Below are 27,399 nucleotides of genomic sequence, written 5' to 3' on the forward strand. Positions count from 1 at the left end.
ACTATGGGTCATGAAATTGAGGCTGCCTGTTTCTGAATGAAACGAGTTGATTCAGAAAGGAGGGCCGTGTCACAGGGCCAGTGAATTCTATAGGCGGCTGCCTAGGCCGCCAAATTCTGAGGGGGCGCTGACTTAGCCAGCTAATTTCACAAAGTGCACACCCAGCAGTGCCAGAAAGGAACAGCTACGCCACTGCATCCACTGCACGGCCATCCTAGAGGTTTGCACACTCTGCAGTGCCTGCAAAGTGGAAATTAGCAGGAGAACATTTTAATACAAATTTGAGGAAGAACTTCTTTATACAGTGTGTAGTCAGAGTATGGAATAGTCTTCCTGCTAGTGTAGCGCAAGCTAAAACCCTGGGTTCCTTTAAATCAGAGCTGGATAAGATTTTAACAACTCTGAGCTATTAGTTAAGTTCTCCCCGAACGAGCTTGATGGGCCGAATGGCCTCCTCTCATTTGTAAATTTCTCATCGTCTTATGTTTGCACATAGGCCTGTCATGCATAATTCCAGAGCTTGGGAGAAATTTAATTCAATCAGGCCCCCTTGACTCGTAACCTCTCAGGCCTGGGCCTGGGACGACTTCCCCAGTGGTAACCCCAAGACACCGGGCCTGCCGGCACAGAACAGTGATACAATAAGGAGTGCCGGACGGCCAGCCATTTTCGCTTTGTCTTGGATTGGGAGCAGCTGTTGATGATGCTCACTTAGGACCCCACCTAGGGTGAGACTGCTGTGTCCTGCTGTGTCCATTGAGGGACACCAAAGGATAGAGAAAGCAGTACAATTTAGGACGATTCCAAGGGCTGCTAAAAATTTTCGAACATAATTGGATTGGTCTGGGTTGAGGACCCAAAATGATATGCTGTCAACCCCCCCCCCCCCACAGGAAAAATGGAACAGTTAGTTAATTTGGTAACACCTAATGGCGCTTTTCCACTGTCACCTAGAACCAAACCGTCCCTGACCTGTACCTGAAACTTTTATACGAGTCATAGCTGAGCTGCAATATGCGATGACATGTTTTTTTTCTTACTACCCGGCCGAAAGCGAGACCAAACCGAACTGGTGACGTCACCACCATCGGATTGGTCGAAATGCACGGGGGGCGGTTTTCTGTGGAAAAATTCTTAAGGAAAAACGGGCATATTATATATATCATTCACTGTTAGCAATAATACATATTGTGTTACATTCCTGAAAATTCGGAACCCGAAAATCCCATATTTAAAAAGTACTATAGAACAGCTGAACAGAACGGATTCATAAAGCAAGTTTACGCAAGCTCATTTTAATTCTACTAACCTTCGATACTTGCATAACATGGTGATTGTCACAGATGTGCTAACAGAAATTAGCACACAGTAAAAATTATAATAATCGCTGAGGCACTCAGTTCCTGTATGAGAGGGAAAAAGCCGTAAGCGTCCATGATGATACTGGTCTATAGCACCAAGATATCTTAATCTACCCAAGATTCTATTAGCTATTTGAATCACTAAAATAGATTTAAAGTTCAGCTTGAACATAACGTTTCATGGTTATAGATGTGATCAAGGTGATCTGATTTTATAACTAGAAAATGTACATTTAGTAAAACACACAACAGTGCAAATTAAATTAGTGCTGGAATATACAGTGTGTGGAGTGGGTAACTCCCCGGGTACTCCTCTTGTTATTGAGTACCAGATGCCGGTACTCCCCTTGTTATTCAGTACCAGCAGATATTGAATGGTGCCAGTACTCTGAAAGGAAAAGAGAAGCACTGGGAATATGTAATGTAATAAAGTATGTAATCATTGTGGTTCCTACTTTCTAAGATGTGGCTCTGAGATACAATCTGGCCCTTCCACAGGTCTACAAATGCTCCTTTTTGTTGTCCTCTGTGCCCTGAATTTACATGCCAAGACTGTTGCATGGAGGCACATACACACACTGCTTGCTTCCTTAGATAATTTATTCAACAATTTTCTCATTCTGCTGATTTCAGTTCCCAGATTTAAAAAATTTCTTATTATTTTTATTGTCTATAGTATTATTATATACGGGTTACTATGGCTACACTGGGCTTACTGTGCAGTAGAATATGACAGCTCATAATGTAAATACTCTTTTTTAACTATTCTGTTTACTGAATGACCAATAAAAAATTTTAGATGAATACTTGAAAACACTGCGGGATTCATAGCAATGTTGTTGGGTAAATAATTTATTGTACTGAACAAAATCTCAAGGAAAATAGCCCATGCCAGAAGTGTATGTGTTTGAACCTGTAATGGAATTCCAGAAGGATGCTTTTGTAGGAACACGGTGAACACGGATAGATCAATGCTGCCACAGAAAGGAAATTCGTGCAGTTCCGTGAAATACTGTAGCATAATAATGAATGACTGCAAATGGAAAGCGAACACACTGCATAGTCGCTTTTCTAAGTAACTAGCAACCGATCGTACGCGAGGCTGAAGGTGATCTGGACGTGGTCTGTCAGGTAAGGAGCCTAGCTCTGGCTCGGTCCCGTAACCCCAAACTCCCGGCTCTCTCTCGCGAGGTCCCCGCCCGCGGGACTTGGCTGCGCCGCTCGTGAGCCTCACGCTTCGGCCAGTAGGATTCGGTGGGCGCGAGGCGGCGGAGCTCGCGGCCCGAGGTGGAGCGAGCAGAGAGACGAAAGCGAACGAAAGTCGGAGGGCCGGGAGTACCCAGCGAAAACAACGCAGACAGGCGACAGAGACACCTCCCAGCATCAGAGAGCTACAAGCCCCTGGGCTGGAAGCGAGGGCGTGGCCGCCGGTTAGTTTGAGGCAGTTTTCGGGCAGTTCCTTCATATTTTTCCCTGCCGTGTTTGCGACGGGAGGGAGGAGGGAGTGCACACGGCGGCCATCTTTGGGACCTGTCTGTGCCTGGAAAGCGAGCTACTGGGCCCCTTTTGGCCCTGGAGAGGACTCCCTACATCGTGTGACAACACACATCAGCAGCCCCTAACCGAATCGGTATCTGGGCAGTGGGACAGGGGAGGACACTTTCAAACGGAGTCGTTTAATCGGGCGCTGCGATTTACCCCCAGCTTCTCTTTAAATCCGGCCTGTTGGACGGGTAAGTGCCCGCTTTTGAAGCGCACCTCGGCTGGCTGGGTCGGCCGCTCGGCCGTATCGGTGAGGTGGACATGACCCGCAGCGGGTCCGTGTGCTCCGGGTACAGCTAACTAAGCTCGTGAAACTGCCTTAACCCGAAAACCAGCGCGTTAGCTGAGGCGTCCGAGTGTCGGCTCGCTAGTAAACGTTATGTAGTTTAGTAGGCTAGCTTGTTCCATAGCAGGGGAGTTTCAGTGGCTATGGCGAATAAAGATGGGTGTAACTCTGAGTGAGCATCGGTCCCAGAGAGCCGACTCGCGGTACTGTCGCATGTTTTAGTTCGTTGGATTGCCTCGTTTCAGGTTAATGTTAAGATGCGTCGGTTTTGGTGCAGTGCCGCACGGTGTTACAGTATTACAGTGCCGGGGGGGGGTCCACTTCAAGGTGGAGTGGACATAACGGCAAGAGCGTATATGATCATGACAAGTCGTTGTTTACATGTATCTGTGTCCATTTGTTTTGCCTTTTTGCAGATTAGCTAAAATGCGATGGCTTTCCTTGATCAGAATTTAACCCCCCCCCCCCTCCCGGGAAATTCATCTGAGCGTTTTTCTCACTCAGTGTACCATCGCGTTATCTCCTTGATGTTACTTTGAGCCGCTCCGACTGTCTCAACAATTTATAGGAATTTACTGGCAATTTGAAATAGCCATATGCAGTGTCAGTCATGACCGTTTTGGAATAAGGCGCGGTGAAATTACTGGCAGTGCTGAAATAAGGTGTGGCAAAATCGCTAGCAGTGCTAGAATACAGCATAAACCTTGGCAGTGCTGGATTGAGCTGCGGTGCAATCCCTGCCAGTGCTGAAATACGGTAGGTTGTAATCCTTGGCAGCACCAGAATATAATCGAATATAACCCCTTGCAGTGCTGGAATATGGTAAAGCATTCTCCCAGGAAGTGCTGGAATAAGGTAGAATGTAATCCCTGGCAGTGCTGGATTAAGGTGTGGTGTAATCCCTGGCAGTGCTGGAATAAAGTTGAGTGTAATCACTGGCAGTGGTGTGGTCCTCAGCATTCTGATATTGACTCATATGAGTTCTTATACTGACACCACCAAGCATTTAGCTCCACTCTTGCAGTGCCTGTATGTTGAGCAATTGTATGTTAGTTGTTTAGCAGCAGGTACTTTTCATATTTTAAATATCAATATAATTTTAAGGATGAAAATTCTCAGCATTGTAGAATATGGTTGGATGCTGTAAGGCTCTGGTCCATCAGCCTGCCATTCTGTGTGGTTCTTAAACACATCCTGCTGTTTTCTCAGTAATGCTGCACTTTTGTCCTGCGGGGTATTGCACAAAACAAGATTTCTTCATTAGCCAGGTAACTTAAGCCAAATGTAAGGATTGTCCAATAGGAATGTGATTTATCAGTCTTCCTATTGGACAGTTTTTACATTTTGCTTAAGTTATCCAGCTAATTGCTTTGTGGAATACCTCCCAGTCTTGAACATCTCTTTGTGAGAAAATTTGTTTGTTCTGTACCATTCACAGGAGTGAGGAGCTTGGGCTGTGTAGACGATATAGCATTCTTTTATATGAATTGTAGTCACCTGGCTTCTTGTGCCATGTTGAGCACCAGACTTGTCACTGATAAGGACATTTGGTAATACTGATGTGTTCATTAAAAAAAAAAAAAATCACCTTCAGACATCACCAAATGTTCTATATCATGTGAATTTAGACTTTTTTTTTTAATAATGGAAATAAACATGAGCAGAAGATCCAAATTGATATTCAGTTGTGCAAATGTCTGATCTGTGCCTGTGTGATGTATTTCATAAAAAGTGGAGTGGAAAAGAACATGTACAAGGCTGGTTGTAACCTGTGGTCACTTTGCCCTTCAGTCTGTTGTTATATGGAGTGTGTCCATATGTGTAAAGAAATGGTGGTGGGAAATCAAAGCTGAATGGTGCTTTTTCTGAAACCGCCCTGTCCCCCTCGCTAGTGTCTCCCTGTAAGCCATTTGCTGCTATTATTAGCTTGTCTTCAGGCTTTTCCCTGCCGTTTTAGGTAAATTGTGCTCGATCTTGGATGTGGGGTTGCTGAGAAGTCCTTATTTTGTTTTAGAGCATACAGACGCTCCTCTGCTTACGAACTTTTAACTTGCGAACTTTCAGACATACGAACAAAGAAGTGTGTTCCTTGGGCTCCTGTTTCCTTTCCTCAACATCAAATTTTTTTTTTGTTCTACACACCAATTCCACCTAGTACTACTTCTGGCCGCTGCTCCTGCCGCGCAGCAGCGTAGCATGCGTACTCCCAGCATCCTAGTTCTTTGTACTTGCGTATACCCTTAAAATGATGCTGAATAGCAAGTTACGAACGGCTGTTCAGAATGTAACTCATTCGTAAGTGGAGGAGCATCTGTATATTTAGAATTGCTTCTTATACCCCTCCACACTTCCCCGGAGGCTGGATTTGGGTGTGGATGTGGTGGGTGGCAAGGTTGACAGGGGGCAGCTGTTTAGGGGAAAAAAATATTGCGATGAAAGACCAAAAAACGTAGAAGTTTTGTATTGTGTTAAGAAGCATGGTATGGGCGTGAATATAGGCATCTGCATGTGTTTTTCTGTCTAAATTCTTAAAGAAAAAGAAGATGAAATGAATATTCAGCATACCCCCACAGTGTAGCTGTTTATGCGTAACATGTGACTCTGGAAGAATTTATCCACATAAAATGGTCAGTAAAAACTATGAGAGAACTGAATTGACCAGAATTAATTTCACTGCATTGGCCCCTTTAGCCACCAGCTGGGTCATGACTGGGCATAGACCCCATACTCTTGGGTATATGAGTGGTAGGGAAATACCTCCTCTTTTTGGACCAATGGTCATGCTTACTAGAAGGAGAGTGGAATGAATGAGCTGTGAAGATGATATAGGGGCTGCAGAGTGAGCTGGCAGTCGCCCCATCTCTGTTTAGGATGTGTGTTTCTCTGGTTATGGTCACCAGCAGCACACCCGGATTTGGTTTTATCATTATTATTGTGTTATAGGATTGGGGAGGGGTAGCACAGTGGATAACACTCACACCTCTGGGACCAGGATTCAAGTCGCCGTCATGGCTCCTTGTGTGGATTTTTTATGTAGTCCTTGTGTCATTGTGGGATTTTCTCCCAGTTCTCCAGTTTGCCCTCATGGTTAAAAAAATATGCTAAGGTATATTGGAGTTGCCAAATTGTCTGTAGGTGTGAATGTGTGTGTGAAGTAGATATGTGCACTGCAATGGGTTCGCGTCTTATCCTGGGTAATTCCCTGCCTTGTGCCGATAGCTTCTTGAATAGGCTCTGGGCCTCTGTGTAGGACAAGCAGGTTCAGAAGATCGATCAATGCATGGATGGATGGATTAGGGTTCTGAATACCATATTGTTCCTCTGACTGCTCACTTAGCCACTTTTTGAAATGGGCTGCATACATGCTCTGGGTGTACCAGGTAAGCAGAGTGTGTTGTTGTGGACATAGCTGTCAAATTTGCTTCTGTTTCAATTTTCAGTGCTTTACAGCCATAAAACAGGAATTCCTAATAAGCCTTTGTCTGTAACCCCTACCACTGCCAAATGAGAAAAGCCTGTCTTGCTCAACTCCCGATTGTTCTGTGAGCAGGCAGTCTGTACTGGGGAACTGATGTTTTCCCCCTTCCATAGGTAAGGAAATGGTTAAGTTATGGGGTGTGGTTGAGACTTGAGGTCACAGCAGAGGAAGTTATATTACAGGCCTGAGGCCAAAGGTATCTTTAGGGAAGCTGCCATTTCTGGGGGACCGGGATCTGCTGGAACACCCAAATGAGAGCATGTAAAGCTGGTCGAAAATAAACAAGCATCTCGTGGGATTAAAAACACAGCAGCTAGGAGCAAATCACTTAACGTTTTCTTGCTGTTATTTTTAGAACAAGCCTGAGTTTTAAGGAAGGATTATTGAAGGCTATCAACAGGCTCAATGTGGGAAATTTTTATGATTCATGTTTCATGATTTTTTTAAAAATTTTTTTAGAACATAAGAAATTTACAAACGAGAGGAGGCCATTCGGCCCATCTACTTAATGCTTATTTCAAGAAACATTTGATATATGTGTAGAGTTGCGAAATTTCTTTATACCTTGCACATTTATACATTTCTGTTTTACGTAACTGTAAACCTACCTACTTCATTTTTTTTAAGTATTTCCATTGATACATCACTTAAAGGTTGATGGTTGTTGGGCTAATTTTGTAATAGAAAAGATCAAATGTACTTATAAATAAGAAATCTTGAACAAAACAAATGCACAAAATTGGGGTGTATCTGTGATTAAATTCATATTATAGGATATGTATGTTCTTGGTTTCAGTTAAACACTTGTACTTGTTCTGTATTTTTAAATGGCTATGGACATTTGGTTTATTGCAGCAACACCAAGTCTTCTGCCCTGGGAAGTTGGCCGGGTGATCTCACTGTTTCGGGTTACACTTCAGCTGTCGGTCTTTCAGCTTGGGAAAGTACCGGTGAAACCTGCTGGATTCTGACCTCAGTACATGTTTGTTTGCACCTTTCTTTGGCACTTTGCACTCCAAGACCCCTCGAGTCACCTGACATTTGAGTATGTTACTCTTACCTTCAGGACTATGCATTATGAGTGAATTTTGGTGTGGTTCCAGTAGTATTTTTCTTTTTTTTTTTGACTGGGGGAATAAGGGTGTTTCTACATACATAGCTTTGCATAAAGGCTGTTACTAAAGAAGTAATTAGGGGAAGGGATTGGGTGGAGTTTCTCTGGCATTCGAGTAATGCTCCTGAACTGCGATTAGTCCAGTGGTCATCTGTTGAAGGTCTCTCTTTAGGCTTCTGCTATGATATGGAGGCACTGTCACTACTTGACCATAGTACATGAACAAATCATTTTAATCAGTGAAATTTGTCAATGGGAGATAACTCTGGTTAAGGAAAAACAGTTTAATATGTTGTTTTGGCTGGCTGCAGCCCAGACCACATCATAGACTGTGTCCCTTTGATAAATGGGATATTCACAGAGCTTGTCGGGTTTGGTGATTGCACTGTCCTTCCGCAGATTTGAACTTTAACATTATAGTGATGTTAACAGCTGTCTTACTCTTGTTGTCTTTATTGGGAATCTCTGATGTTATTCTCCCATTCCAGGATTTGGTGAAACCTTATCGCTCTATTTTTATTATTATAATTGCATTATAAGACTTGAACAAACAATATAGAGATATATCGCTTATCATATCGACATTTGTTAAAAATCAGGACATCATCAATCTTATGTGTCAATCTTAAATAGATATTTAAGCTTTATCAATATTCAGTTAAACACATCATGTGAAGCAATTGAAATTGGGTGATGGTAGATACTGGTGGGGGATTTTATCTTTGACTGCATGCCAGTTCTATAGATTTGTCTACTGGAAAAATGTACGAAAATGATGAGATGGCTATCGGTTACTGTTGATATGTATGATAAGTATGAGTGTTTATGCAACATGAAATAAAAATTACTATTGAACAAGGAGCCATCTTTATACAGAGTTTTGTGTATATAAGCTTAATTATCAGGTGGTATCCAAAAATTTCATGATGCTTCGTCCAAGAGGGTTGTAGTAAAATGAATCAGTTTTATTGCCAACCCAATTGCAATTCTTTGTGAACTATGGAGTGTGAGTTACGTGAATATAACTTAATTTCGTGGAAGAAGTCTGCATAAAACCTGGAGAAACAGTGAGTTGCTTTGTCAGCCAGGGACACGCGCATACAGACAGGAATATGTTGAATGCTTGCAGTGGGCTTTGTTCCTCTCCTTTGGAGATTGCTGAATCTAAATGTGTAACCTGATTTAAAAGGGGAGGTGGGGAGTCGCCCATGTTTTTGGTAAGAAAAGACAGAGACCCATCCTTACTGCCATGCAGCAGGTTTTCAAAAATTTGAATGCTGCCTGTTGTCAAAGCGTGACTGATGGCCTAGTATATGTTTTGGACTGGAACGATGTGGCCTTCTTGCCGGGAGCCTTGCGTTACAGTCACTTGTGTGTTTAATGAAGGTTTTCGGTTCAGACGATATGAACTGAGGTTATAGTAGTCCCAGTGGCACTGCTGAGATTGTGGACATGGTTCTTTCAGAGATTTTGTGTTGTACTCGGGTCAGGTGCTGTGAGCGCATGGCTGCTGGGATTTCTTCATTGCAGTGCCTTCTGATGAGGTCTCGCTTGTGGGGCGCCCTGTGGGGCGTCATTTGAATGTAATCCTACAAGATGCTTACAGAAGCAAAATGCTTGTTGTCTTTTCTCCAAGGCCATCAAGCGTGTCATTTCAGTCTGATGATCGTGAAGCGAATGCTGTGTGGCACAGGTTGCAGTTGTCAAAACGTGATTCCGGTTTGTTAAAGCCAAGGGTGGGCAGCGTGATCCAGAAAGGGCCATTGTGTGTGCAAGTTTTCGCTGCAACTCCCTAATTAGATTGCTAATTAGAGGATTGATTGGCTGAACAGTCCTCACACCTGGGTTTGAGCAGTTGTCATAAAGGTTATCCCAAAAACCTGCACACACACTGGGCCTTTGAGGATAAGCTTCCCCAGCCTTGTTTTATGCTAGTCTGAGTGGGAAATATCTGGAACACTTTGTTAAACATTTGCTAATGTTTAGCATGCATGCTAATTATCGTGGACAGTTAGGGTTAAAAACGTGATGGGGAAATGCTGGTATGTGCTTAGGGGGGCATGCCCCTGGTATAGCGGCCGAGTAACGTGGCAACAGCGTGTCCCCAGAAGGAATCCTGCCCCACCCCGCTGGAGCGCCCGTCTGTACTACACAGGCTGATTCTTTTTCCCGGTGTCCTTATGGCTATGTGCTGCCACAGGCAGCTGGGCCGCTGTTATTCATGAGTGTTGTATCGGCATAATCTCTTCACAGTAGCTGAATTTCAGCCAACACCCCTCACTCTCTCCTCTCCAACTTCCCCTTAATTCCCCATATCATGGCCCCCCACCCTTTCCCAGAATGTACACAAACACTGCAGTCCTCTGTTAATGGGAGCTCAGTCTTCAGCTGTTTTGAGAACGCTGCAGTCCAGGGCTCCGTGTGAGATTCCCTCACCCTGTGTCTCAAGGTTTTCTTCCTAATAAAAAAAAAATAGACTAGTGGTGCTGCCTTTGGTTTTTAAGTTTTGTTGTTTTACATTTATGCACTTAAAGAAGTTACTAGATCTTCATTAGAAAACAGCGTTTGATGAGAATCATTTGAGGGAAATGAAGTCAATACGCCGTTTTCTCAGCAGAAAGGGTAGATCTTGAAGGATCATACTTGATTTGGCTAATTTGTTATATGAGCAGATCGATAACAGGAAGGCAGAGTGCTGTGCAGTTCTCTGTGGTCTCCCAGGAGATTTTTGGTTTTATCAGCACATTTAGCATTATTTTCATGCATTATTTATGTGCCTGCTTGATTCCAGAGTGACTTAGACAGTTAGATTTAAGACTTAAAACCTATTCAAAGCTGTTCAGGTATTTTGCCAGAAAAGCCTCCTCTCTGCTGCCCGAGAGCTCAACCCAGTAGCCTCTTGGTCACGACTCTGTTTCATTGCCCACTGCTTACTTGTGTTTTGTACACAGTCGGTACAAATGCGGCATTTAGCAGCTGGTGATATATCTGTACCGTTCTCCTTGTGTGTCCGCTGTAATGCTTTGGCGTGAGGGTGTATATAGCCATCCCTAACCTTGGCCTGATTGCTGAACATGCCAGCCGTTCGTCGGTTAGGGAAGAACTTCTTTTCAGTGGAAAAGGGTGGTTTTTAAAATGCCCCCTAGCCTTTCCTTGTAAATTGGAGTGCTGTGATTGTAGGCGATTTAAAATGCAGACGTGAAGTTCTGTATGGGTTATGGTTAGTGTCTCTCTCTGTCTGACTGTTTGTCCGTCCATCCGTCCTTCCCCAGGATTTTTAGCGCGTTCATGGTGTGAACAGTCTGCCTCTGGTGTGCCTATGGTTTTATGTAGTTTTTCCACATCACCTGTTAAGCTAACGTGGCCTTGAACATGCTAAAACGTGCAGTCCTTTATCACGATAGCAGATTCCTTGGCAAGGAATATTGCTGTTGTTGCTCATTGTAACTGAATTACATGTTAGAAAGACATGTAAAAACCTGTACTTTTTATCTTTCAATCAATATTCCAGTCTATATTAGGAGTGAGGCATGATGGGTTTAAATGCTATTGAAATTAGTTTTGAAGAAAGTATTGAATCTATCCTTGCTTCGTATTGTTTTCCAGCCCAGGGGCCGCTGACTGTCCGGTAGGCCTTTTACAGCTGTACTCCGCTACCATTTGGGTTGAACAGTCTCCATAATGAAGGGGATGGGGGTGGGGGTTGTCTTGTGACCCAGGCATTGGCTCTGTGTGCAGCTGATCATCTGAGCAAGGCTCCAGGGACCAAGGGCCTGCCCCCCTCCCCTCATGCGCGCAACACCCAGCCAGATGAAGGCAAGGGGCTAAATGAAGCTTTTATTTCTAAAGAGAGCTGTTTTGTCTTGCTTGTGCATGACTGCTAATGATACTTTGTCGGTGTATAGTTTTGAGAAAAGTTCATTTTTATATATATATTTTTTATTTTGAGCCATGGCCTTTATTTTAAATCAGCAAATGCAAGCATGTGGAACAATGGAGTCGCTTCTCCATGGGAGCTCCCCCATGGAGACTGCGGGTGTGAAGTTTTTGCTGCTGTCGCTGCTCTGTTTCTGTTGACAAACACCTCCGCCGCCTTTGCGTTGTCTTGTTGTAGGACTTTGGGTATGATGATGGACATGGTGGTTGTTTGTCGTGGTGCCGTGTTTATTGTTTTTGTTTTTTCTATGAGATTGTGTCAAAATACAGACAGGCTGTGTGTCCAGGTGGTCATCATGAGGTAGGTCTACACACCTTGTGAGGTGTAAGTAGCCTCCTGGTCAAAGGCTTGCTCTGAGCTCTTTAATCAGACTAATTCCTGTAGAGCATGGTGAAGATAGAGAACAGTGCAGCTACTGCTAGCAATCAGCATGCCTCAGAGGAGCAGCCGCAGAGGACAGGCCAGCAGGGGGCTCCACGCTTATATGGGCCAGCTGGGGCCTTGCGAGGGAAATGCAGTCAGCCCAGTGGCTTAGTGGTTAACACTGTTGCCTTACACCGCCGGGGTTGGGGTTTTGTGATTGCCGTAACTCTAACCAGGATATATGAACAAAGTGGTATGCATGTAATATTGCTGTGTGATTCAGTTCTTTGCAGAACTGCCGCTTTTAAAGTTTCCAGACTTTTTTTGATTGTAAAACCCACTTTAAGCGGGAACTCTGGGTTTCTGTCAAATGCCCAGAAGGCAAATTCAACCTCAGGATGGGACCGGATACTTATAATGATTGGCAGAGAGGAAATTGTTTGTTTCCTTACATAGAATTCGTTTGCGCTCCTGCAGTCTGCTTTGGCGTAGGAGCTCGCAATGTGGTGAAGTCTCTTCCACCATGTCTAGAAAGTATCGGCCGTACCAGAAGAGCAAGTTGGCTGTTTGGCGCTAAGCTAGTCAGGTGAGTTCTGTGTTCAGTGCATGCAGAACCTCACCCCAGATATCACAGGTTACTACTGGATGACTCCTCTGACCTGTGCTTAGTTTCTGTACCCGTTCATGATGCTGAGATCAGCCTTTTTATGTGTATTAATTGTGTTGTTTGCAGTACAAATGGTTCACTGCATGTACTGTAAACTGGAAGTCTAGAGGGTTTCAGTTACAACATTGTATTTGCCTCCTGTGAACTGGATTGCCGTTGAATCCGGTGTTTCTCACACACTTGCAGTTTTCTTACCTCTTACTTGTGGAACATGAAAATGCATCATGAGACACAACAGGATTTGCCCCGTAGAAAACAACAAGGACCAGCAGTATTAATGACATGGTGATTTTTTTTAAGCATGTATTGACTGCGTGCTCGTTTTGGGTGATTTTAATTTTTTTTTGATATTTAGAAATGATTTATTGTTATTATTTAGTGTGATGTTTTCATTGAGGGGTGGCATGATGGTGCAGTGGTCAGCACTGTTGCCTCACACATGTGTGCAGAGTTTGCATGTTCTCCCCATGTCGTCGTGGGGTTTTCTCCGGGTACTCCGGTTTCCCCCCACAGTCCAAAAACATGCTGAGGCCAATTGGAGTTGCTAAATTGCCCATAGGTGCGCATGTGTGAGTGATTGGTGTGTGAATGTGCCCTGTGATGGGCTTGCCCCCCCATCCAGGGTTGTTCCCTGCCTCGTGCCCATTGCTTCCGGGATAGGCTCTGGACCCCCCGCGACACAGTAGGGTAAGCGGTTTGGAAAATGGATGGATGGATGTTTTCATTGATACTCTCAGCTGCTTTCCCAATTAGTCATGTTACAATAGCATGGTGCTGAAGTACACAGAGTTAAACTTTTCACCATAACATCTGCAGTTCCCTAAAGTCAATAATGGAATTCAACTTTCACTGCATGAGAAGTCTGCCTTGTATTAGTGCATTTGTTGTGCTTCCCAGTGCTTAAATTGTGTCCCTACTCAAAAAGCAGGAAAGCATATCTGTGAAAAGCTCAGATTACTGTCACATTGCACTTGGCATTACCCACTGTTTGTTTATTTGCCTTTTTGATGAGGAGCTCCTCCATCTAGCCTTCAGAAAGATGCAGGTTTTTCGGAAGCCCTAGTACCAGCTTCCGGAGTCTTGATGGCACTGAGACATCTTGCATATGATGTCTGCAGATGGTCTTTGTGAAACCAGGAAGAACTAGTGTTTTGACCAAACTCCCTTACAACTTCAAATCCCGGGATATCTGCTGTTGTATCGTTGAGTTAAGCACCTATCCTTAATCAAAGTAGTGTGTATACAGCCCCCTCTTTGCTTCCAGTTGTTTGTGCTGTGGTCTTGTCCCTCAGAGGGCCACCTTAATGTAACACTTAACTCCATGCCCACCATCAGTGTCATCGTGTCATCAGTTTCTGGGTTCTGTTATTGCCCCAAGAGAGTAAGTCTTAAGGCCCAGTTCTGTGCTTTGCCTTCAGTGTGTGTTTAAGTGTTGTTATCTATTAGTACATTTACCTTAATATTCTGGGACTGGAAGAGTCATGCATGACAAGTAATTTCAAGCCAACTTTGACTAGTCTGCTCCACTCCTGCCGCCACCAGTCACCATTGAGTCCCCCTTCCCTTAGCACATGTAGCTCTGAGGGCGGGGGGTTGCGGCCTGCATTCAGGGCACAATGAGTTATTTATCGGAAACGTGACTAGTGCTCATCTCTTGGTTCTCTCTCACATGCACTCCGGCCGCCTTTCGGTGTTATGGCCCTCTTGAAGCCCCGATAGGTTACCTGTGCTACCTGGCCTGACCAGTGTCTTTTAGTGGGGAAGGGCCTGCTTCTATGCATATATTAATTTTTCATCATTGTGACGAATGCTTATGGTGTTTTTCCGCTACCACCAAGAACCAAGCCTGAGTTGTACCGCAAACGGTTTTCCATTGTAAAATATCCAAGCCGTATCTGTGCTGACAGCAGGGCCAAGAGTGTGACCAAACTGAACAGGTTGCATCACCATCATCCGATTGGTCAACATGCATGGAGGTACTGGTGTTCTGTGTCAACATGCATGGATTATCTGAAAGAAAAAAAGGTATATTATTCGTTATTAGCAGTATCACGCATCGCGTTGTATTAATGCTTTCCCAATAACTCGGAACTTGAACATTTCCAACTACCTATTTAAAATGTACTGTACAACAGCTGAACAGAATTGATTCATAATTCAGATTCATGCAAGCAAATTTACGCAAGCGAACGTAAGACAGCAGTGCGTACAGACATGCTAGCAGAAATTAGCACATATTCAATAATGATGTATATTGTGTGAACAGTAAATAAGCGCGTCTTTGGTTTTGCATCGCTATCCAAGCCCAGCAACGCTTTTACTGAGGCGATCCTTCTTGCTTGGAAAACTGAAACACGCTGGAACTGTGCCTTAACTAGTCTCTCTCTGCAGTACAGGTTGGTTCCTGTATGCCAGTGGGAAGGCACCATTAGATCTACTGAATAACAGTATATCTAATATACTGTTATATATATATCTGTAGGGGGCGGCATGGTGGTGCAGTGGTTAGCACTGCTGCCTCACACCTCTGGGACCCGGGTTCGAGTCTCCGCCTGGGTCACATGTGTGTGGAGTTTGCATGTTCTCCCCATGTTGTCATGGGGTTTCCTCCGGGTACTCCGGTTTCCCCCCACAGTCCAAAAACATGCTGAGGCTACTTGGCGTCGCTGAATTGCCCATGGGTGTGCATGTGTGAGTGACTGGTGTGTGAGTGTGCCCTGCGTTGGGCTGGCCCCCCATCCTGGGTTGTTCCCTGCCTCGTGCCCATTGCTTCCGGGATAGGCTCCGGACCCCCCGCGACCCAATAGGATAAGCGGTTTGGAAAATGGATGGATGGATATATATCTGTAATACCCCCCTCCCCAGGTGCCCATGCGTACAGCGCCGTCCTGTTGCAGATGAGCCAGCACCGGGGGCTTTTGCAGCTCAGTCGCAGTCGCAGGCCCAGATAATCGCCGGCGGCGGCGGCAGAGCTCTCCCAGCATGCCCACCAACAGCCGGGCAGGGAGCCTGAAGGACCCCGAAATCGCCGATCTCTTCTTCAAGGAGGACCCCGAGAAGCTCTTCACCGACCTGCGTGAGATCGGTCATGGCAGCTTCGGAGCTGTCTACTTCGTACGTACCTGCCTGTGAGCGGGGGCTTGCAGTGCCCCAACCCCACTTATTTGGTTATTGTATTCCCCGGATAGCGAATACAGATGATTTAGGGACAGGTCTGCCATTGCTACAGACACTTTTTTCATTAAGATGATAACTCAAAAAGTATTTTATGGATCATTTTCAAATTATGTAGACACATTGTATGGGTGAAAAGCAAAGAAAAGGTCTCAGGCATAGATCTGGTGAGCCTAATTGCATTGGGAAAAGTCACACATAGTTGAGCTTTATATAAAGATTTTTTTTTGCTAGATGGAGGGAATGTGTGCGTGGGGGGGGGGCTAGAGATTGTAGAGGTTGGGGTTGTGGAAGGAGTACTGACTGGATCAGGGGGAGGGGGGGTGGCGGGGAATACATTGTTTTCATTCCAACAGCGTCTAGTCCATTTTAGTGTGATTTTTAAATGTGGCCACTCATTTTCAAAGGCATTCAAACCCTAAAACCAACACCAATGTTTTGGTGTTGATGCTGTATCATCCTAGCATATGTAACAACTTGAAAAATTTGTCCATCTGTTTACAGCTGGAACTGTAACCTATATTTGTGTTGTTTGTTGCTCACAGTTTTACATTTCATTTATAATTTTCAACCCAAAACACTACAAACTTCGCTGCACCACAGTGGTGCACTGGCTGTTCACTGTTTTGGCCATTTATACCTCAGTACTTGAATGGTTGCTTATGGGCTCTGTGCTGTACTGAGTCTTCCTCTCTCTCCATCTTAGGCACGGGATGTGCGGACCGCGGAAGTGGTGGCCATCAAGAAGATGTCCTATAGCGGGAAGCAGTCCAATGAGGTGAGCAGTGTGCATGGGAGCCCCCCCCTCCTCCAAGAGCTTCCTAAAAGCATTCACCCTGAATCCACCTAAGTAGTTAAATGGGAATGGCTTTGTTCTTCCTAATATCTAGGAATACCAAAAGAGTATCAGAAATGGGTGATGTTCGTGGTGGAGCAGTGGCTGTCTGCTAGGTGGCACTACTGAATTGTTGACAGAAGTTGTCTCATGACCGGCCCTCCTTTTAAGGCTCTGCCTGGTGAAACCCTTTCGTGTGGCTCCTGGCATTTTAGAATCCCTGACCAACTGAAAGGTCACACTGATGATGTTCCGGGGTATTCGCTCTCATGTTCGAGTCTTGCTGGATCTATGACCCGTTTTAAAATTGAAGAACTGCAAACAGGTCTGCCTGTTACGCACCGTCTGCTTGCCGGTCAGCGTATGTTATAGTGAGTCAAACCTGAGTTCAGCTCCTCTGATAGAACAGGGCGGCTGATGTAATGACGTTCTTAGAATTGCCTGTGATGACTGTATACTGAGCCATGAGAGGCACAGACTGCTTGTGGAAATATATTGCATTGATGAAAGCTTTTTGGGTTCTGCTCCACCTGAGGGAGAGAGAGCCTCTGCCTGTTTTTTTTTCCAGTTTAATTTGCTGGTATTGTTGCTACAGAAGGTGCAGTTTTTTTGTATTTCTTCTTTCTTCTCGATCTCCTATCTATATAATACTGTTGATGTCCATCTGATTATGTCTCTCAGGTGAGGTGTAAATGTAAACCTTGCGGACAGAGCTGTGAAGTTGACGCCATGTCCCCCCCCCCCCTTCCCCCCAAATCTCCTCAGAAATGGCAGGACATCATCAAAGAGGTGAAGTTCCTACAGAGGATACAGCACCCCAACAGCATTGAGTACAAGGGCTGCTACCTACGCGAGCACACCGCCTGGGTGAGACCTCACCGTAGGGTTGGGCCCCCACTCACCATTCACTCGACCGCTGCGGGGGGCTCTCGTTCTGCGCTATGTGGTATAAGGTGATCGCATTGATGATGCGCTATGTAGTGGGAGGCAGATCGTTTCAGATGTTTAAATATATATCATCTACTGCTTGTTTAGTCAGACTACAGTGAGCAAGCCCCCCCCCCCCCTAGTGGTGAAGCATGATATTTCAGAGCCTCTTAGCCATTTACAAGTTTTTTTTAGGATTTTACATGCCCTGGGCACTTAAAAAGGGCTATTTTGCCCTCATGTCCATGGAGGAATCACTCGGTTTGTCACCAGAGGCTGTGCTTTCTGTATTCATGGTGGAATTGCTGATATGTGACCAGTTAGCTGAGAGGAGGGTTTTTTTTACTTGCGTATTCTCTCTCTGTGTAGCTGGTCATGGAGTATTGCCTGGGTTCTGCTTCCGATCTCCTGGAAGGTAAGTGTTTCTCATGTCATTCAGGTATCGGCGGCTGTGTGAGAGTGGGGAGGGCATTGGAGGAACAGGCATGTAATTATGTCACTTAAGCCATGCGCTGTAGCACTACGGGTGAGAAGTGTGTGTGAGTGTGTGTGTGTGTTGGTCAGGCACATGTTACATTGTAAGGACCAAATGCCCCCACAATGTTACAGCAACTTTTTATTTAGATGTTGTAGGGACCATTTAGTTCAGTGACCACAAGGAGAAGCTCAGTATAAAAATCTGTCATTTAAAAAAAAAACAAAAATGCCAAAAGTCTTGTATATTGTTTGGTTACTTATGGTTAAGGTTAGGGCTGGGTAGCGGTTAGGGTCGTCACTGTTGGGATTAGGGTTTTCCTCCATAGAAATAGAGTCCCCACAAAGGTGTGTGTGTGGGGAGCAGTCACACCTGATCCTTCTTCCACAGCATACATGCAGTTCCCGTCTCATCTGATGATATATCGTGTGTGATTCTGGTTTGTTTTTCGGTGCCGGACTTGATTTCCGTTCTGCGTCGTGTTGCAGTTACTGTTTTCTCTGTCGTCCTTTTCAGTGCATAAGAAGCCGCTACAGGAACTGGAGATTGCAGCCATTACCCATGGTGCACTGCAGGGCCTGGCTTACCTTCATTCCCACAACATGATACACAGGTGAGTGCCATTGTGTCTGCACCTGTGTGCCGCCTGAGGATATGTGTCTCTCTCGCACCTTCCTCACTGCGTCGCTGGGCCCTGCAGGGACATCAAGGCTGGGAACATCCTGCTGACGGAACCCGGACAGGTGAAGCTGGCAGATTTCGGCTCTGCTTCCATCGCCTCCCCCGCCAACTCCTTTGTGGGGACGCCATATTGGTATGGTTTGCGATGACAGCCTTTCCTCTGTTGCATGTCTTGACTGGATCCTTGACTGGAGTGTCTGTTTGAAGGCCTGCCAATTTCTAAACGTTTTCAGTGGGGGCTGGTGGGACCCCGTTATCTGCTACCATAGGTCTGGGGACAGTGTTAGTTTTTAACAGATCCGTATATGATCACTCTGGACTCCGGTGCTTAGAACATGCCCTCTGACAAGCCAGTGCAATGCAGTCACTCCCTCCCCACCTCGTCCTCAGGATGGCCCCAGAGGTGATACTGGCCATGGACGAGGGTCAGTACGACGGCAAGGTGGATGTGTGGTCACTGGGAATCACCTGCATCGAGTTAGGTAAGGAATGCCACATGTGTGTCTGCTCTCCTCACCGCCATTCGGCTCCTTCCTTCACCCTCTTTTGTCTTCCTGTTCATCCTCTACAGTGACTCAGCTTCATATGACGCTGGTCACCACCTTATTTTTTTTGTCTCTCCCTCACTTCCCCTGTTTCGGTGCCATGTGGCTGCGCTGCTCCATCTGCGGCCCCCCGAAAGTGCCCCCCACCCCATTCACCGCGGGAGATTCTATAATGTTTCGCGTCTCTGGTTCCGGATGAAGGCCTCCGTGTACCGAGGACTTGGGGCTTCTTGTCTTTGATGGAAGGCTGCCCAGCTCCCGGCTTTTCCTAACCCCCCCTCTCTAACGCCTCCTGGTTTCAGCGGAGAGGAAGCCCCCCCTATTCAACATGAACGCGATGAGTGCCTTATACCACATAGCGCAGAACGAGAGCCCCTCGCTGCAGTCGAGTGAATGGTGAGTGCGGACCCAACCCTACGATGGTGTCAGTCACCCAGAGCCGCTTACAGAGCCAGCAGAGGGCTGGGTGTCATTGTGCTGCAGTGAGAGTGCTGGCGGCATAGTCAGCCGTCTGATATATACCTGATAACGGAGCGTTAGGCTTAGGTTGCATAGTACAAGGATTACATGGCGATGTTACTCTCAGGTTCACAGTTCCATTTTAATCCAGATATTAATCTACACCTCTTTCGCTCTCTTCAGGTCGGATTACTTTAGAAACTTTGTAGATTCTTGCCTTCAGAAAATCCCTCAAGACAGGCCGCACTCAGAGGAGCTCTTAAAGGTCAGTCCCCAGCCCGTCCATCAACCACCATGCGTCACATTGGCCTACAGAAGCTACCGTTGCCATCGTCCGTTCTTCCAGTTTTTTTTACTCCAATCCAGTGTCGCCCAGTGGTACCTTGTCATACATGCTGGCTGACGTGCTGCTTAAAATGCCTCAATGCGGAGCTGTGTGTCATAACGCCGGTGGGCTGTTGACTCTCACTCCTGTAGCTCAATAAGCAGAGTGTTACACTAACAATGCAAAGGTTGTGGGCTCAAATGCCAGGAAGCAGACATGAAATGTAATTCTTCTCTTTACTGTCAGATTTTTTTGAATAAGCGGTAGATGAATGAGTTCATGTGATGAGTGATGACAGTCCTAATTTAGTGTACTGTTCTAGATGGACGACTGAGCTGCCACCTTTGAGCTCTATGTCCATTTTAACACGCATATAGGTAATGCTCAAGTGCTCTGCTTGGAAGATCACAAACTGCAGACTAAAAGTGGCTGAACTTATGGTCCGTCCGGACATATGTTTCCATGCCCCGCCTTCCAGCATGCCTTTCTCCTGCGGGAGCGGCCCGAGTCGGTGCTGATGGACCTGATACAGAGGACGAAGGATGCCGTCCGAGAATTGGACAACCTGCAGTACCGCAAGATGAAGAAGATCCTGTTCCAGGAGGCTCCCAACGGGCCTGTGGCAGAGCCCCCTGACGGAGAGGAGGTGGGCCTCTCTTTCTCCCCCCCCCCGTTTATTTTGCCCATTTGTACCGGCCTCTGGGGGGGGGGGTAAGGACCCTCCCTTTACCCGTGCCTTTCTCAATATCACGTGTTCTGCCACCTTGTATTATTGATGTTGCCTACTGGCTCTCTCCTTTCATTTTTAATAAGACTCCCTTATTAGTCTTTTGATTCTGTGCTTCTGTCACTGACTGTCTGCTCCTTCCGTGTCGTGCTGCCCACCCCCACCAGGAGCCAGAGCACGGAGCGGGCCGTACGGGCACCGTGAGCAGCGTGGGCAGCAACCAGTCCATCCCCAGCATGTCCATCAGCGCCAGCTCCCAGAGCAGCTCCGTCAACAGCCTGCCGGACGCAGCCGGTGCTGCCGACGACCACAGCGAGTCGGAGCTCATGGAGGGCGACCACACCGTCATGTCCAACAGCTCCGTCATCCACCTCAAACCGGTGCGTCGCCCGCCTGCCTCCCTGCCAGAGGGGGATTATTTGTGCTTTGCAGACAGATCATTTTCATTTGCTGGGTGAAGATCTAGAGCTGATCAAAGTTCTGAGTCAAAGCTCACCAAAAATGGACACCAAAATGGAAGCAATTCTACTTGGTGTTGGCACATGATAGGACAGCCACTGACCAGAACTGGTGAACTTGATTTCATTGAGACAGACAAAACTATAAGATTTTCTTGGAGAGGTGGGGAGAGAGTTTAGGGCAGTGTTTCCCAATCTGGTCCTCGGGGACCAGCAGCCAGTGCATGTTAGTGCTCCCACCGAGCAGAACATGGACTGTCTGCTGGTCCCTGAGGATCAAATTGGGAAACACTGGTATAGAGGAACTAGAGGTTGGGAGTGTGAGAGGAGTTGGGATTAGATGTGGGGGGGGGTATCCAGGGAATACATTGCCATCGTTCTCACAGCATGTAGTCCGAGTGCAGGACTTCTCTAAGCACAACTAAGGACTTCCTCTTCAGGACACACTTTATGCTAGTATGTGCATCAAAGTCAAGCTGCATCATGCTTAGCACTGACCCTCCCCGTCTCATTAGGAGGAAGAGGAGTGTTACCATGACGAGCAGGAGCCGCGCAGCCGCCCCACAGAGCCACCGGCGGCCCCCATGCAGGTGCCTCGGCAGAAGCCGTACCGAAACCGGGAGCACTTCGCCACCATCCGGACCGCCTCTCTGGTACGGGCTTGTCTCTGTTTGCTTGTTGTTGTTAGGATACTGTTTACCAGTCTGGTCCTCAGGGATCAGTCTGCTGTCTGGCAGGGAGCTCAGAAGGAGCAAAATCATGACTGTGGGCCCCTGAGGACTGGATTGGGAATTACCGTCTTAGAGGCTTAATAAAGGTTCTGACGTCACACCCCCATCTGACTGATGCGTGTGTTTGACTTCAGACCAGATGGGTCTCTGATTGGCTCCCTCCTCTTCCCTCTGTGATAAAGTTTTCGCCTCTTTTCAACATCCCTGTACAGTGGAGGAGGAGCAGAGGGATGGCCACGCCTCCTCCTGCCCCCATCCCATTCCTGTATATCTTGCCCGTGTTTCTCCCAGGTGACGCGGCAGGCCCAGGAGCACGAGCAGGACTCGGAGCTGCGGGAGCAGATGTCGGGATACAAGCGCATGCGGCGGCAGCACCAGAAGCAGCTGATGGCGCTAGAGAACAAGCTAAAGGCCGAGATGGACGAGCACCGGCTGAGGCTGGACAAGGAGCTGGAGACACAGAGGAGCAGCTTTGCTGCAGAGATGGAGAAGCTGCTCAAGAAGCACCAGGCCTCCATGGAGAAAGATGTAGCGTAGCTCCTGTCTCTCCTACGCACTGACCTCTGTGTCTTGTGCTATAGCCCCCGTTTCTCCTCCGCACTGACCTCTCTGTCCTGCCCAGTAACCCTCATCTTTCTTGTTCACTGACCTGTGTCCTGCACTGTAGCCCCCATCTCTCCTACACACTGACCTCTGTGTCCTGCACTGTAGCCCCCATCTCACTTATACACTGACCTCTGTGTCCTGCACTGTAGCCCCCATCTCACTTATACACTGACCTCTGTGTCCGGCACTGTAGCCCCCATCTCTACTACACACTGACCTGTGTCCTGCACTGTAGCCCCCTTGTCACTTATACACTGACCTCTGTGTCCGGCACTGTAGCCCCCATCTCTCCTGTACACTGACCTCTGTGTCCTGCACTGTAGCCCCCATCTCTCCTACACACTGACCTCTGTGTCCTGCACTGTAGCCCCCATCTCTCCTACACACTGACCTCTGTGTCCTGCACTATAGCTCCCTCTTTCCTACACACTGACCTCTGTGTCCTGCACTGTAGCCCCCAACTCTCCTATACACGGACCTCTGTGTCCTGCACTGTAGCCCCCATCTCTCCTATACACTGACCTCAGTGTCCTGCACTGTAGCCCCCATCTCTCCTACATACTGACCTCTGTGTCCTGCACTGTAGCCCCCATGTCACTTATACACTGACCTCTGTGTCCGGCACTGTAGCCCCCATCTCACCTACATACTGACCTCTGTGTCCTGCACTGTAGCCCCCATCTCTCCTACACACTGACCTCTGTGTCCTGCACTGTAGCCCCCATCTCACCTACATACTGACCTCTGTGTCCTGCACTGTAGCCCCCATCTCTCCTACACACTGACCTCTGTGTCCTGCGCTGTAGCCCCCATCTCTCCTACACACTGACCTCTGTGTCCTGCGCTGTAGCCCCCATCTCTCCTACACACTGACCTCTGTGTCCTGCACTGTAGCCCCCATCTCTCCTACATACTGACCTCTGTGTCCTGCGCTGTAGCCCCCATCTCTCCTACACACTGACCTCTGTGTCCTGCACTGTAGCCCCCATCTCTCCTACATACTGACCTCTGTGTCCTGCACTGTAGCCACCATCTCTCCTACACACTGACCTCTGTGTCCTGCGCTATAGCTCCCTCTTTCCTACACACTGACCTCTGTGTCCTGCACTGTAGCCCCCATCTCACCTACATACTGACCTCTGTGTCCTGCACTGTAGCCCCCATCTCTCCTACACACTGACCTCCATGGTTTGATGGACCTTGGGTCTGTTATTACTACATTGCCCTCAGCAAGGGAATGATACATTAACCCTGTTCTGTCTCTCTCCCCCCCCCCGTCTCTGTATGTCTTCCCCTTGGCATTCCTGTGTGACCTCTGTTCCTCTGGCTGCATCCCCCATGCCCCCCTCTGTCCCGTCCCATGTCTGCAGGCTAAGACCTTTGCGAGTGATGAGAAGAAGTTCCAGCAGCACATCCAGAGCCAGCAGAAGAAAGAACACAGCAGCTTCCTGGAGTCGCAAAAACGAGAGTACAAGCTGCGCAAGGAGCAACTGAAGGAGGTGCAGCCACTGGCACAGGCGTGCACACACGTATGCAGGACACACCCAGCAGCCTCCCGATTCCCCTCACCCCCCCCTCCCCGTCTCTCCAGGAGCTGAGCGAGAACCAGTCTACGCCCAAGAAGGAGAAGCAGGAGTGGATGTCCAAGCAGAAGGAGAACTTCCAGCACTTTCAAGCTGAGGAGGAGGCCAACCTGCTGAGGAGGCAGCGTCAATACCTGGAGCTGGAGTGCCGGCGCTTCAAGAGGCGCGTGCTGATCGCACGACATAACGTGGAGCAGGACCTGGTGCGCGAGGTGAGCGCCCCCTGGAGTCCCCGACCGGTCCTGCAGGCTCAGGTCTGGCCAGCCACCCTGATCTCCCAAACCTCGCCCCACCACAGGAGCTGAACAAGCGTCAGACGCAGAAGGACCTGGAGCATGCCATGCTGCTGCGGCACCACGAGTCCATGCAGGAGCTGGAGTTCCGGCAGCTGGGTGCCATCCAGAGGATGCGGGCGGATCTGATCCGCGTGCAGCACCAGACCGAGCTCACCAACCAGATGGAGTACAACAAGCGGCGGGAACGCGAGCTGCGCAGGAAGCACGTCATGGAGGTGCGGCAGCAGCCCAAGAGTCTCAAGGTGAGCGGCTGTACCCCGGATTGGGTGGGGCGTGGGTGGGAGTGTCCAGCGTCACCGTCACGCCCACCATCTCCTCCCCCCGCAGTCCAAAGAACTGCAGATCAAGCGGCAGTTCCAGGACACCTGTAAGATCCAGACGCGGCAGTACAAGGCGCTGAGGAACCACCTGCTGGAGAGCACGCCCAAGTCGGAGCACAAGGCCGTCCTCAAGCGGCTGAAGGAGGAGCAGACGCGCAAGCTGGCCATCCTGGCCGAGCAGTACGACCACTCCATCAACGACATGCTGTCCACGCAGGCGGTAAGTCGGCCAGGGAGGAAGGGAGCATGCACCCCGCCCAATATGCCCTACCAAAGAGCTCCTGGAATGCTGCCAGCAGAATAAATAACTAATAACAAATGATATTCAGTGTTAACATTTAATGGAGAACTGGTCTGAGGCAGGGCAGGGAAGGACTGAGGTTAAAAATCACCCCTATAGGTTTAGTCAGTACATTTTGTCAGCTCAAATACCCATTGGCCTAACAAGAAAATGCCCAGTACGCCAGGCATTTGGTCTGAGGAAAAGAAACTGTAGGGTTTGTGACTGTCGTCTTTTTGCCACGCCCCCTTCCTTCTTTCTCCTCCAATGACCATGCCCCATTTCTTTTAACCCCCCCCCACAGCTGCGATTGGATGAGGCACAGGAGGAGGAGTGCCAGGTGCTGAGGATGCAGCTGCAGCAGGAGCTGGAGCTGCTGAATGCCTACCAGAGCAAGATCAAGATGCAGACGGACGCGCAGCACGAGCGGGAGAGGAAGGAGCTGGAGCAGAGGGTGTCGCTGCGCCGGGCATTGCTGGAGCAGAAGGTGGGGCTCTGCGTCGCTCCATCAGCCTTTTGGCTGTTCCTCTCAAGTCTCACTTAATGATAAACCTTGGTAGCAGGGTTTTGTGTTTTGATGGCAGTGTAATAGTTTTCATTTTTTAGTCTAGTTTTGATATTGTTTTCAATTTTTGTTTGAAATCCCTTTTTCAGTGTAGTTTTGCTCTTTATTTTAAAGAGCAATTTCTTTTTCATACATGGTAACGAAAGGTAAGCAAATCAGTATTTAAAATTTCTACTAATTTTGACTTTTTTTATTTCAGCTAGTTTTGTAAGCAATATTTATACACTGTTTTTGTTTAGTTGTAGTTTATTGTTTTCATGGCATGTTTCATTTTGGTTTGTGTAAATATTCCCTTGTATCGTCGGTGTGAGTTTCGCTCATGCCTGTGTGCGTCCCGCAGATCGAGGAGGAGATGCTGGCCCTGCAGAATGAGCGATCGGAGCGCATCCGCAGCCTGCTGGAGCGCCAGGCCCGCGAGATCGAGGCCTTTGACTCAGAGAGCATGCGCCTGGGCTTCAGCAACATGGTGCTGTCCAGTATCTCCTCAGAGGCGTTCAGCCACAGCTTCCCGGGGGCCTCAGGTGGCTGGGGCCCCCACCAGCACCCCGGGGGTCCCCCACAGGGGCAGCACTGGGGGCCAGGTGGGGGTGGCGGCAGCGGTGGCGGGTCGAGCCGCAGCAGTAGCAGCAGCGGCCATCACCATCACCATCACCACCACCATCACCACCAACACTCCAGTCAGGGTGGAGGGGCCCCGCCACAACAGGCCTGGGGCCAAGGGAGCGGGGTCGTGGCTGGCGGCTTGGGGGGTCCTCCGCCCTGGGGACATCCCTCAGCGGGGCCTTTGGGGGCGGGGCCGCGGTCTGTGGGAGGGGGCGTGCGGAACAGCCCCCAGGCATTGCGTAGGACGCCCTCTGGGGGGCGCAGTGAGCAGGGAATGAGCAGGAGCACCAGCATCACCTCGCAGATATCCAACGGCTCACACCTGTCCTTCACATAGGTGAGCCCCCCACAAAGCAGAGCCAGGGTAGGGCCCCCCCTCCTTAACCCCCCCCCCCCCCCTTCCCGGTCAGGGCATCTCCCCCCCCAGCCATGCACAGCACGCACACAGACACACACTAACATTGCCAGGTGTGTTGGCCCATATGTTCAGAGGTCAGAGCAGAATCCACGGTCGTCTGAATCGCTTTGTCTCACTAGGAGAAAAATGTAGGTGCCGAAATTCGCAAGGGCTTCAGGAAATATAGTTGTGTGTGTGTGTGTGTGCGTGCGTGCGTGCGTGCGTGCGTGTGTGTGTGTGTGTGTGTGTGTGTGTGTGTGTGTGTGTGTGCTTGCGTGCGTGTGTGTGTGCGTGCGTGTGTGTGTGCGTGCACGCGTGTGTGCGCTTTGCTAGCAGTATCTTCCCCAGGCATGCTTGAGGTAAAATAGTATCTTCTCAGGATCTCAGTGGACAAAGTTTATTAGTCATTATATTGTTAATATATGTTTTTAGTTTTTTGCCGATGTGACTTGCAGAGAGGCAGGTTTCCCGGAGTGAGACGTTCTGTGCTGTGATCTGAGCGTACAGCTGTTTTGCAGTTAGGGAGTGTGGTGAACCAGGTATCCAGATGTGCCCCCGCCCCAGAGCCTCGGGCCATTACAACTTTAAATCTATTCGCTTTTATGTTGCACGTCAGATATTGTTGCTAATGCCTCATTGGGGCAAGCAACAGACTGCACTTGAT

General features: G+C 48.0%; 1 protein-coding gene and 2 long non-coding RNA genes across 3 annotated transcripts; 1 reads left to right on the top strand and 2 right to left on the bottom strand.

Moving 5' to 3' along the window:
* Positions 1 to 2,586: 2,586 nt before the first annotated feature.
* Positions 2,587 to 26,730, top strand: LOC125712960 (serine/threonine-protein kinase TAO1-like). The gene is made up of 20 exons (XM_048983602.1): positions 2,587 to 3,094; positions 15,614 to 15,862; positions 16,629 to 16,700; positions 17,523 to 17,624; positions 18,054 to 18,099; positions 18,676 to 18,772; positions 18,860 to 18,973; positions 19,231 to 19,322; positions 19,688 to 19,781; positions 20,028 to 20,109; positions 20,648 to 20,815; positions 21,064 to 21,276; positions 21,870 to 22,007; positions 22,377 to 22,613; positions 24,062 to 24,190; positions 24,283 to 24,486; positions 24,573 to 24,812; positions 24,898 to 25,110; positions 25,475 to 25,657; positions 26,076 to 26,730. Exons 2-20 carry the CDS (start codon positions 15,731 to 15,733, stop codon positions 26,673 to 26,675), a joined length of 3,156 nt encoding a protein of 1,051 aa, XP_048839559.1. The 5' UTR covers positions 2,587 to 3,094; positions 15,614 to 15,730; the 3' UTR covers positions 26,676 to 26,730.
* Positions 22,609 to 23,953, bottom strand: LOC125712963 (uncharacterized). The gene is made up of 4 exons (XR_007383427.1): positions 23,829 to 23,953; positions 23,610 to 23,741; positions 23,434 to 23,565; positions 22,609 to 22,734 (listed from the first exon to the last, which is right to left on the bottom strand). It is a non-coding gene; the product is annotated as an uncharacterized LOC125712963 (long non-coding RNA).
* On the bottom strand, positions 22,735 to 23,424 carry LOC125712961 (uncharacterized). Its single transcript, XR_007383425.1, has 3 exons — positions 23,346 to 23,424; positions 22,995 to 23,082; positions 22,735 to 22,776 (listed from the first exon to the last, which is right to left on the bottom strand). It is a non-coding gene; the product is annotated as an uncharacterized LOC125712961 (long non-coding RNA).
* Positions 26,731 to 27,399: the final 669 nt, after the last annotated feature.

Source organism: Brienomyrus brachyistius, chromosome 18, assembly GCF_023856365.1.
Source record: "Brienomyrus brachyistius isolate T26 chromosome 18, BBRACH_0.4, whole genome shotgun sequence".
Classification (NCBI taxonomy): domain Eukaryota; kingdom Metazoa; phylum Chordata; class Actinopteri; order Osteoglossiformes; family Mormyridae; genus Brienomyrus; species Brienomyrus brachyistius.